Raw genomic sequence first — 12524 nt, 5'->3', positions numbered from 1 at the left:
AAAATATCCCTTTCATTCTCCATTTGTGTTGCATTTTTCCTTGAGAGTTGCCATCCCAGTCTTTGCACTAAGTAGTATTTCTTTTTCGAATAATAAAGTTTAATGACTATAAAATAAGAGATATAAAAAGATACGTGTAAACATATTTTATCGAGAGATAACACGTGTCCTATAAATCATTCAGCCACAGTTCTTTTAATTTATAACGAAAACATTTAAATTATAATGTATTTTATATTACATTTAAAAACTACCACTAAATTATTAATAATTATATATAGAGTTATAATACTATCAAATCAAAGCAGTAATTATAACAATACACATAGAAAGTAAAAAAAAAAAGAGAAAATATACGATATCGCATTGACATAACCTGCGCAGAAAATCTATGAAATTGATTCAAACTGAGCACCTTTGCGTACGCATTCCCTAATCACGTGACCTCAGCGGTCAAATTCTCCGAAAGAGACGCTCATTCGCCATCCATGTGTCATAAAGGAAAGACGTTTGAATATTTTCTATATTTCGCATCACGAGCAAGATGAGTCAGTAGTTCACGAAACAGCTTGCACACGCAAGTGTGCCGACACAACTAATTAATCATGGAGTAAGTAATATTTATCATCCAAAAAAAACTAATTTTATATTCGATATTCGGATCATTGTACGATATGTCTGCCATTTTGTGAATCGTATCCATGCCCGAGGTTCGAGACTACCATAGATCACTTAAACTTAAAAAACACTCCTTTCACCAACTAATATGCATCTTTTTCCCTCAATGTTGCGTTACTATTACATATTACATTCCAAAATCAGATTATGGCACGATTAAGTCACGAAACATGATCAAAAAATTTGGCCAGATGACATGATCTAATGTTGCGTCATGAAGATGTAATTAGTCATTTTTCACACATTTTACAGATATATTTTATGGTTATGAATTACTTTTAACTTATGTAACGAATAAACGATACAATTATGTGTATAGATGATGTAATTTATTAATAGTCTCCGATTAATAAATAATTCATTTTTCATGTCTCACATTATGTTTCCATTATGTTTTTACTTTTTTCTGTTTTGGAATTTGCAATTCAAATTTCAAATAATAAGGTGTCTCCTTATATCATACTTGAAATATTTAATAAGGAACAAAATGCATTCAATAACACAGAATTATTCAATTTGTCATATGTATTTGTTTACATTATCCTCAATACATATATTTAATATTTTCAGAGCCAATATGGCGCTCATTTTGAGCTACGTCGCACAGCCGACACAAATTTCTTTTCATCTTTTTTTAACACATCTTGATTGGGACTATAACGACAATGGCATCCAATCAGGATCAGGAGAGTTGGCTATGGAAATTCGAGCCAGTATCCCCTAGTGGGACACTGTCGAATGAATTTGAAGATGATTGGTTTTTATTTGATGATAAATCTGTAGATCCTACTAAAGAAGTTGCTACACCTGCTGCATATGAGGACCATCCTACTCGTGCACAAGTGGCTACAAAACTTCTGGAAAAATTAGATGAATGGATTAAAGAAGGTAAGAATATTCATATAAAATTCTTACAAACTGTAATGACCTTATAATAAGCCTATACAGATTAATTTATGAACAAATGAATTAGAAATATTAAAAGTTTAGGATCATATTGCTCGTATATCTTACATCTCATTTTTGTAATCAGTTACTATATCAAAATATTTTTTTTAGATTTATATACATTCTAAACATAAATGTAATCTACTAATTCAAGTTTATAATCAGTACAATGTAAACTACTGCAACTTTCATTTTAAGTATAATGGAAAGACAAAATTGTTATGTAAACATCAAACTATGTACTTAAAAAACACATTTTGCAAGCAAAAATATTTATATAGAGACCTATATATTGGTTTAAAAAATGCATGTTTCCTCAACTGTATTTTAGACTTTTTTATGCTTGAATTACTTTGAGAATAAGTAGAATTGATATAAGTCTGAAATTACTATAATATGCTATGTCCAAAACGAACCATATATATTGTGGTACATATTATATATCTTTACATATTAAATGGTACGTGAATGTGAAGAACGAATATTTCTAATTGGTTTTTATATATATATATATATTTATATATATATATGTATATGTATATACATATACATATATATATATAAATATATATATATGTATATACATATACATATATATATATATTTATATATAAACATTTATATATATATATATAAACTGTATAACCAATGCATTTATTAAACTAGTGTCCTGTAGTTTTCAAAATTGTGTGAACTTAAAGCATAGAAATTAAATGTTAGCGTTTTGTCCGACTACATTGTCGATGTATTCCTATCGCTTTCGTTCTTCTCACTTCCTCTACCATGTATCTTATTTTCCTTTCTTTTTTTCTGGAAAGGAGAGTGGGACAAACTGGTTAACCTCTATACAAACGGCTTTGGTTGAAGGCCGATAGGGGAATGACGTGTGTTTTAACGGTGTTGGAGTAGGGGCGTCAGAGGGGAAAGTCCAAAGATAAGCAGGAGTGGTCTCTCGCAGTATTGCAAGCTGATCGTACGATTCTGTCTATTAGTTTCGTTACAAGTCAATTTCCTATCGATACTCAATCGTTTGACAAACTTGATACATTTTGTTATTGTTTTATATTTATCAATAGTCTGGCTAAAATCGCTTTTTTATACGAGTTAAGAAAGATTTCTGTCTCTCTCAGTATAGTAGAATCTGTCACATTCATTATAATTTAAAGCGTGTGTCGTCGATGATGTCAGTGATCTGAACAGCCGAAAAAATTGACTGTTTAATATATTATTGTGAATCATATACTGTATTGTATTTAAATTTTAAACGTCTATAGACATTATTCATTTGAAAAAGACAAAATCGAATTTATTTCGAATGTGAGTTTTTCATAACATACGTTAGCCTATTGCACGTGCTCACAATATTTGTTTCGATCGGTAGTGGGACTCCGAACTACATAAACTGATAAATATTAAATTTCAAACCAGTTTCCGTCGGACTGAAACCATCGTTTATGGTGATTTTTAATTGATCATATTGATCGATAATCGATGACAAGTGATTGGTGAAGTGCGTAGTATCCCATGATCGTATAATTTAAATTGATTACAAGAAATACAACCAACAAAACTGGATAATATGCATATAATAGTTAAAAAGATTCGTGTCTAGAACAAGAATTTTAATAATACTGGCACCTTTAAAAGTGAACGGAGAAAAAGGCCTAGCTTCTCGATGCTGGAGTGTGCTAATGTTGTATAATAGCATGCAGTTCGCATATCGCTACACGTGGAACCGAGAAATCATTGTCAACTCCCAAAAACTTGTAAAAAGACGTTGAATCGGTACGATTCGCGTCCCATTGGTGGACTTGGCTGCTTTACGTCGACGAAAACCACCATATATATTAAAAAACAGTTTTTTATTTCATTTAATTATAACACATGTATACCCCCCCTCTTTTCTTTTTTTTAAATAAGAATTTAGGCGAAAACAGACACACGTGATAATGGCTGCTATATGTTACAGTGGTACGTTTCCTTTCGCTTGTTTCATTTCCTCTCTCTTTCTAGCTCCAATGAAAAAATATCTTTATTACGCATATCAGAACGCTGTTGCCACATTGTTCTTATAATCGAGTAACAGAATTGGATCGAATCTATCGATGTCTACAAACAATTGTTATGAAATTACTACATTGTTAAATTCGTCTATAACTTAAAATTTCTTTAGTTATACATTATGTGTAATGTTATTGACCGCGCGTAACTATAAATTTATTTTCAATGACTGACTTTTTAATTTGGAAAAATATATTATTGATATTATACACAATATTTTCTCAAATCTCGGACTTATATTTAAATTAATATTTAGTATATAGCATAAAAAAGAAGTGTGCCAAATATTTAAATCATTTATATTCATATTTTTAAATCATTTAATACTTTATCATAGTAATATATAAAAGTGAAGAATAATTTATGCTATTTTAAAAACAAGAAATCGAACTTCAGAATTTATTTTTGAATAAATTTACTTAAAGTTATTTTATTTTATCATTTTTTAGTGGCAAAATAGTAATATTTACAACAGCTCCTTACAATAAAAAGAGGACATTCTTATCTAACCCCATGCCCTCTGTATTTAAATGAAGATAACATTTAAAGTTAGACTCTGATCCAAGATCCAACAAGAATTAGGAGATAGGATTTGTTTGTAGACTAAGTTTTGATGTAGAAATTTTTTTGATATTTCCCTTGACAATCGAATTTTACTTATCTGGAAACTGAACCAGAAAATTGAAATGTGACAAACAAAGAAATTCGAATCTGGCTATGTTTCAAAACTTTCCATTGATTTTTTTATTTGCAAATTTAATTTGTAAACTTAAATTTCAAAGAAAAAGTGGATCTTTTCTTCTTTTTTTTTTTTTTTTTTTTTTTTTCAACTTTTGACGACACCTTCAAACATTAGTATATTATATCTTCAATAACAATTATGCTCTATATAATCATGCTACTAATCTATTAGTATTGGTTGTTGTGTTAGAAGCCAAAGAAATTGCAAATCAAGAACTTGTTTTTCTAGTTAAACTAGTAACGTCCATGAAATTATATATACATCAATGTACCACTCCTACTTATTCTTTATGCAAGATACAAGTAAAAGTACTGTTAACTCCTAAGTTAACAAGTTACACAAGTATTGTTTTCAATTTTTATCTACTTACTTTCATGTTCAGAAGATTAATATGTTGTTAATATATTTGCTCGAAACATTTTTCATCATATTTTTCTAATAAAATTGATCACAAAATTACAAATACATTTGATAAAATAAATTCATGTAAATACTGCTATTTATCAAAATTTAATATGCTATCAATATTTTTGATGATATAAAATTCCTATGACTCAGATCTGTAAAAAAAAAAAACTCAAATTTACTTTTATCTGTTCTCTCCAGTTTCTGTTTTTATCTGTACATTTAAATTAATTACAAAACTAAATGGTATCTATTTGTATTTGATAAAATGATTCATTTTTTACAGAGCCTTTTTCAGATTGGTTAGAGGAGAAGATAGAATTACCTATTTTTGAGGAACTCTCAGTTGCTGAAACTGGACAAATTAAAACAACAACATATAATGAAATTCCAAAAGCTCCTCTCCATCATGATGACACACAAACTCTCTTACAAGAGTTTGAAACTGTTTTGGAAGATGTAGAAGCTTGTCATCAAATAGTCCCTTCATCAAGTTCCACACTTACACCTCCTCAATCACCTCCACCACATAAACCATTAAATGTGGATACCCAATTACTTGTTACTTTACAACCTGTACAACCATTATATCCTAATCATCAACCCATATATGACATAGTAGTTCCAGAGGAAAAATCGTATGTAAATGAAGTACCTGTACAATGGCATCCAAAAAGTGTACCATTGGAGGATGTTGCACATGACTTAGCTGTCGTAGACGAATATGTACGGTTATATACAGAAGATATTCCACCATCTAGTCCTTGTACTAGCTCAGGTGGTAGCTACATTTCATCGGAAGATTCCGTTGACGATCCAGATTGGATTTTAGAATCCGAAAAAAAGAATGCGAAACAATCTACATGTGCTTCAACGAAGAATCGTCAGAAACCTTATTCCCGTCCATCGATCGAAGATAAAAAAGTTCGAAAAAAAGAACAAAATAAAAATGCGGCAACACGGTACAGGCAGAAAAAAAAGCAAGAAATAAAAGATATATTAGGTGAAGAACGTGAGCTCACTGAATACAATGAAAAACTGAAAAATCAAGTAACAGATTTACAACGAGAAATTGGGTACTTAAAGGGTTTGATGAGAGATTTATTTAGAGCTAAGGGTCTTATCAAATAATCTATTTTTATCTATTATAGTTATATTTACTCATTTTTATTAAATTTATTAATCATTCTTTTGACATTAACTTTATGGTAATACTAATATGTTGTAGTGTATAGACTTAGATTACTGATTGTTATTTCCTCTTCTTTAATTAGCCCACATATGTGAATATCAATCTAAGATCTATCACAGCTTTTTAGTAGGACTACAGAACTGTCATTGTATAATTCATGAATTATATACCATCTCCAACTCATTCACGATCCGTTAAAAATTAGCAAACAAGATGCATTAAATAATGACAGAATTTTTTAAGTATACAGCCCTATGAAACTCATTCGAGTGGAAATTTGCTGTTACTAAAAATTCTATTTGTAATTTGATGCATCTTAAATGATGCAAATGTTTCATTCCAATCAATTCTAACCCAAACAAGTTTTGAATTTTCTTACAAAAAATATTGTATTAAAAAATAATAAATGGGTTATTGTGTAATAAATGTTGACATTATTCTCAGAATTGTCCCTGTTTTGTTAATTTCCTAAAATTTTACACAAAATTAAGTTTTATAATAATAAGTGCGTGTATGCGTTAATTTTAAATATCAATCACTCTAAAGATAAAAGAATCACTTTTATTATTATTTACATCTATGTATGTATATTCCATATCTAAAATCAAAACAATAGAAAAACTGAATTTTAATTAATCCTTCCAACCGTGCGTCGTTTCAATTATTAGACATGAAAGTAAAAATAACATGTACATTAATGTTAATTGATTTCATTTCTAAAACATAATATAATAACATATTATATTTGATATATATTAAAAAAATAATATATAGAACGAAGATAGATGTAATTATAGTTAGATCATGACTTTTTTTAAGATTAATTGCTTATGTATCATATTAGAATTAATACGAAAACGTACAAGTAATAAATCGTAAATGACTTATCTTAATCATTTATTTAGCTTTTAATTTGATATATTCTTTATTTTGTATTTATATTCGACTTAAGCTGACTTTTGTGCAAAATTGCACCAACACAGATACAGGTATTTTTATATATGCATTATATATATATATATCATGCGTATATTTACATATCATGATCAATAACATACACAGTTATACATGCTCAAATACAGATTATATACAGTTATACTCAATGATACAAGAGAGATTGTAAATGTATGTCTATTTAGAAATTTGCATGTTTACATAATCTATTTCATTTTTTATTTAATAATTCATTGTTATTAACTAATCACATACTATGATTAGGCAACGCTAACTTTGTGTATGATACATATGTATATGCACTGTATGTTCATTGTACATGCATTTGTGCACGTGAGATTACATGTATATGCACATATAAAATGAGGAAAATCATTCTTACATTGTAATGCCAATTATATCAAAAATTCATCATAACGGATAGACAAATTTCTTAGGCAAAATTGAATATTTTAACAGATCTGGTATTATTGTATATCATTATAGTCAGAAATTGGATGATTTCTTATATGCTTTATAGTAATATAATTTTATTGTTTATGTATTATAACATACTGCTTTTACTATTTTTGGTCTATATTCTATTATCAATTCAAAGGATTGCTTAAGACACACGGAATAATATCCCTCCAAATCGGGAAACGGTATTTATAAATATATCATTAATAGTAAATATATTAAGTATGTATTAATAATGGAATAATGGAATTTTTGGATGTTTTTAAATTTGGTAGAGCTTAACGATTCATATAGATTGATAATAAATATACAATTAATTATTTGCCAATCTAAACGAAGTAGCACTAATAAAACAAAAAGGTCTACAATATAATCAACAATTTATAAGATTTTGAAACAATCATATATTAGTTTTACTGAATTCAGATATAGATATACATTGTTTATTATTTTACATTTATGGATATATTCATAAAACTTTTTTTATATATTAGTAAAAGCATAAAAGTACATGAACAGAATATTGAGTATTGCTAAAGATTATAACAGCAAATCACATATATATAAAACAATTATGAAACATTATTATTTGATGTATACAAAAAAGAACTTAGAACAATTTTGAATATGGCAGTCAATCCAATGCAATATAAATATAATTTTCTGGAATGTCATAAACAAAAATTATGAGTATTTACGATAGATAAACATTTTGAAAATGAGAAAATATTACTAGAATCTGATAACAGTAAAAAAGCCTTATTAGCTTTCAAAATTTAAATGGTAATTATTAAATATCAATTAGATATTAAGTAGCTTTTAATAAACGTAAATTTCTTATATATATAAGAACAATCATACCATAAATATATATACAAATATATTGATCCTTTTTAAGCTCATAATTTTGCAATATGTCAAAATAATGAAAATAATTATTGATTATAAGTAACATCCACAAAAATGATTGAAAACATAATATTATTAAATTTCGATTCATTTATAAAATTAAATGTTTCGCAATATAGGTATTATATTCCCTTTATATTATTTTTTGTCATACAATTTATGATGCACCAAATTCAATGTATATCTATATAAATCGCCAATTACGTGCACGGATTGGATGCACTAATTTAATTATTTATCGTAGTGGAGAGGAATTATACAGGAATATTGAAAAACTTTTAATGTTTTCCTACGTTGCAGTATCACCTTCTTCTTGTTCAAGTCTAGATGAACCACATACACGACATTTACAGCATACAATACATGGTGCGGCCAATAAAAGTAACGGCGATGCAACTAGCAAGAGCAATCCAAATCCAGCAAAAATTCCAATAACTTGTGTTCTGTGCCAAATAACTGATGCTCGTGAGTGACCCAACTTATTTTTACACGGTCCTTTGTCATAATGTCGCAATAGAAAGTCATCCTATATTATTCAATACATTTATAAAATTTAAAAAATTTTTGAAGAATATTACATTATTGTACAGCTATCAGCAAATTTACTTACATCTAAAGAAGCTAAACAGTACCAACAAAACACATGTTTACATCTTTTACACATCATTTGAGCACATCCTTCATCCTTTTCAATAGGTACAGAACACATAGGACAACATTTGATATGATCACCATCAAATGGTATACCTAAGGAAATATCTGAACAAGGACCAGTATGCCAAGATTCCCGACATATAGAACAGAAATCTGTAGAACAATTAGGACAATGAACTGGCCCAATAGGAGTTCCATTTGAGCCAGTAGCATTTATAGAACATATTGTTTCGCAACCTGCACGTGGACACCAAGCACGTGCTTTATCCATGGATACATCTACATATCATATAAAAAATGGTTAAACTAAGTTATACTAATGTTTGTAGCAAGTAAAGTACTGTTTACACACCTCTGTTCAATCGGAATTTATGATGTTTTTCCACAAGTTCAGCACTAACAAGACTTGATATTTCCTTCATGGAAAGTATTGCTCCATGTTCACATTGTGCATCAGGACAACTAATTTCATATGCACCTTCTTCAATTTCAAATTCAATATATGCTTTCATACACTAAAACATGTCAAATACATATGTATAATAACTATATGTATGTATAAATATATTTACTTTAAATAATTTTTCATATGATAATATGTATCAAAAGTTTGCACATACATCTTTACAGTAGGAACAACCACAGCCTTCTATCTTAAATGTTTTAGAAAAAGAAGTATCAACAAGACATAATTTACAAAAGATACGTCCAAGTGCTTGTTGAGAACTTGCAGGAACAAAATTGCCTGCAGCTAAACTGTAGCGGGAACTAGATGCCAATGATAGTAAACTGGAGCAGCGAGAACATACTCGACTGCGATTTATTGGTCTGCCCTCTAAAGCAGAAGTACTTAAACCCACAGTAGTTTCACATTTTCTTAATCCTGTGGGGCCTAAACTCAACCAACTATTACCACGAGCTTCCAAGCTTGCACTACTTTCAGGTCTAAGTAAAGGTGCATCTACTCCTTTTCCTACTACAGTTCTCTCTGTCAATGAAAGATTTATAACACTGGCTTCTTTGCGCAATAATGGTAATCTGACTCCAGTAAGTTTGTTAGACTTATCAACTTTTTTTTGACTTGCAGCAACTTTGTTAGAAGAATTGACAGATGTCACAGAACTGGTGGCAGTACCCATATCCATCAGTGGAGCTCGTCGTATGACGAGCGAATGTAGGCTGGGCATCCCCTAATTATCAATGTAGATTTCACTACCAGTTACAGACAAGAGCTATGCTTACTGACTTCTTTTAGACAGTTTGCAACAGCACTTGCCATGTAATGGAAGATATATATAAATTATGAAATTGAGAAATGTCACACCCATGAAACAATTTGGCACTGCATATTTTCAATCCACTCAATTCAGCATAGTTTTACAATATTTTTCATATTTCATCCTCTTAGTTGGCATTTTCGAGTTTTCTTTCATATAAGCTCAAGGTGATTGAATATTGATTTCTATTAGAAAGTTGCGAAGTTGCTGTTTTTGCAATATAGTTGTATTTTGACATAAATCTGCTAACATATTACATTCTTGACTTAATTTCAAAAAAACTCAAAATTCGAAACAGTTAATGAAAAAAGCGTAAAACTGGTAACCAAACAACTATATAAAAATAAATTCTTCGAAACAGATTATGCATTGCAACTAAAACGGTTGAAAAATATTCCTGTCTTCGAACGTTATTTGTGTTGTGGTTGTCATTTCAAGATATATCGCGAAAGTAAGAAAATTGCTACGTAATATTTCACACATATTAATATTCGAAGAAATGGACATCCATCAATATTTTGAATATCAAACTTTGCAAATGTATGATCATCTCATTAGAATATTGCTCGATTTTATAGTCTTTTTTCTAGTTTCACGGGCTTTTTATATACTGTGTCACAAAGTACAGCAAACAGTATACACAAATTACCGACTAACTACTTCCGCCCCCACTTGCTTATACTTTTTTCTTACAATATCGGAAAAAATTATAGCTACATTCGTATTATGATATACATACATTGCAAAATCATAATTATACTTGCTTTGATATATTTTCCTATATTTCTAAGAATCATATAATTTATAATATAGAAGATAGTTTATTATACAGTGAAAGTTTAGAATTTTAGTAAAACATGATTCCAAATACTAGTAAATTTTTTATATGAAGTCGTGGTGCAGTTTCAAGCAATTTCGAAGTGGTTTTAAGTGTTGGTTGATGATAAGGGTAAATAACAACTTGTTAAAACGTATATTAATTATATTTTTCCCCTTACAATAATTTTTACTATAAATCTAATATATTTCTATATATCTTCGTGAAATTTTGTTCCTTTTTTTAATTTAAGATCTTTATTTTATCTTGTAAATCTTTAGATACAGAAAAAATTGTAACTGACATTTTTATAAACTACATCTTTGAACTATAGAGTTTTTATTTAAGTGATAACTAAATTTTGAACATTATTTGTGTATAATAAAATTTTAGATTTGTACCAATTGATATTTCTAAATTAATTATTAATTAATTAATTATGATACAATTAACAAGAAATCTGTAATAAAAATATCATATAGATACTTACCTATCTAAACTAGCAATCACAGAATTTAACATATCTGTTACCAAAAATGCGCGAAATTTAATTTAAAATTACATTAGTAATAAGGGCAGTATATTTCCTACAGTTCCTATATTCAACTTTTTCCTATTGTTGATTAAGAAACTTTTGTAAATTATACTAAAATTGTGATAAATAAATATTAGGGAAATCTCACATACATATTGTATAAAAGAATTAGCAAAAAATTCTGTTTTTTATATGTATTGTTTCATTTCTTTAAAAAACAAACGTTTTATTTAAAATTTTATAACAATTAGAAATTGTTTTTATTATAAACTCATATAAAAAATGAGCAATCATTTTATTATACATTTTTGACACAAAAATGAAAATAAAACTTAAAAATATGATATTAGATAATTATACTCTAGATCATTATATTTTCAATACAAATATTAACAGTCACAACATATGAACATTAATATTTACATACGTAATTTGAAGTGATTCGCATAGTTTGTCTTATGTTAAAATCTATGGAGTATTTTATCATTTAACATTTAGAATTTATTACAATTGTATCAAGATTGAGCAAATCATATATTAGCGAGATTCAATTACAATAAGTAACAATAAAAATAAAGTAAATTTAGAAAGAAAAAATAAATGGTATTTTATGTATAAAACACAGGGAAGCAATATTTGTGAACACTTTCAATGAATAGTAATATTGATAGCAGATTTATACAACAAATATATAGTTTTTAACTGTAGCAGTCTTTATGAAAGGTAAATATTGAATTAGTACAAAAATTCTTTTTGACTAGAATATTTTTTGCTGTTTTTTTCTAGATGCTATACTATTACTTAAAGTTCAAAATACGGAATCTAAAATGTTTAATAATTGCTTATTCCACAGTATCAAATGATAATACTTCATGAAACATGGCACGAAATTG

At 28.2% G+C, this 12524-nt stretch overlaps 2 protein-coding genes across 3 annotated transcripts; one reads left to right on the top strand and one right to left on the bottom strand.

The window, feature by feature from the left end:
* The first annotated feature begins 442 nt into the window (after positions 1–442).
* On the top strand, positions 443–6472 carry LOC126928947 (activating transcription factor of chaperone). Of its 2 annotated transcripts, XM_050744883.1 has the most exons (3): positions 443–610; positions 1249–1566; positions 5121–6472. In XM_050744883.1, exons 2-3 carry the CDS (start codon positions 1344–1346, stop codon positions 5963–5965), a joined length of 1068 nt encoding a protein of 355 aa, XP_050600840.1. In that variant the 5' UTR covers positions 443–610; positions 1249–1343; the 3' UTR covers positions 5966–6472. The 2 variants fall into 2 exon arrangements, with proteins under 2 accessions (XP_050600840.1, XP_050600841.1); XM_050744884.1 differs by lacking the exons at positions 443–610; positions 1249–1566 and adding an exon at positions 2588–3597.
* Positions 6037–10922, bottom strand: LOC126928935 (probable E3 ubiquitin-protein ligase RNF144A). The gene is made up of 5 exons (XM_050744857.1): positions 10327–10922; positions 9623–10192; positions 9355–9517; positions 8959–9281; positions 6037–8874 (listed from the first exon to the last, which is right to left on the bottom strand). Exons 1-5 carry the CDS (start codon positions 10348–10350, stop codon positions 8638–8640), a joined length of 1317 nt encoding a protein of 438 aa, XP_050600814.1. The 5' UTR covers positions 10351–10922; the 3' UTR covers positions 6037–8637.
* Positions 10923–12524: the final 1602 nt, after the last annotated feature.

This window comes from Bombus affinis, chromosome 2 (assembly GCF_024516045.1).
Source record: "Bombus affinis isolate iyBomAffi1 chromosome 2, iyBomAffi1.2, whole genome shotgun sequence".
Classification (NCBI taxonomy): Eukaryota; Metazoa; Arthropoda; class Insecta; order Hymenoptera; family Apidae; genus Bombus; species Bombus affinis.
This window is presented reverse-complemented; position numbering and strand designations above follow the sequence as displayed.

What these genes read in the sequence shown, in the direction of transcription:
- LOC126928947 (XM_050744883.1), top strand. Translation starts at nt 1,344, where the DNA reads ATGGCATCCAATCAGGATCAGGAGAGTTGGCTATGGAAATTCGAGCCA. An exon ending in AGATGAATGGATTAAAGAAG is followed by an intron (nt 1,567 to 5,120) that starts GTAAGAATATTC and finishes CATTTTTTACAG; the next exon opens with AGCCTTTTTCAGATTGGTTA.
- LOC126928935 (XM_050744857.1), bottom strand. Translation starts at nt 10,350, where the DNA reads ATGCAGTGCCAAATTGTTTCATGG. An exon ending in AGTGCCAAATTGTTTCATGG is followed by an intron (nt 10,193 to 10,326) that starts GTGTGACATTTC and finishes ATTGATAATTAG; the next exon opens with GGGATGCCCAGCCTACATTC. An exon ending in ACTGTTTAGCTTCTTTAGAT is followed by an intron (nt 8,875 to 8,958) that starts GTAAGTAAATTT and finishes TGAATAATATAG; the next exon opens with GATGACTTTCTATTGCGACA.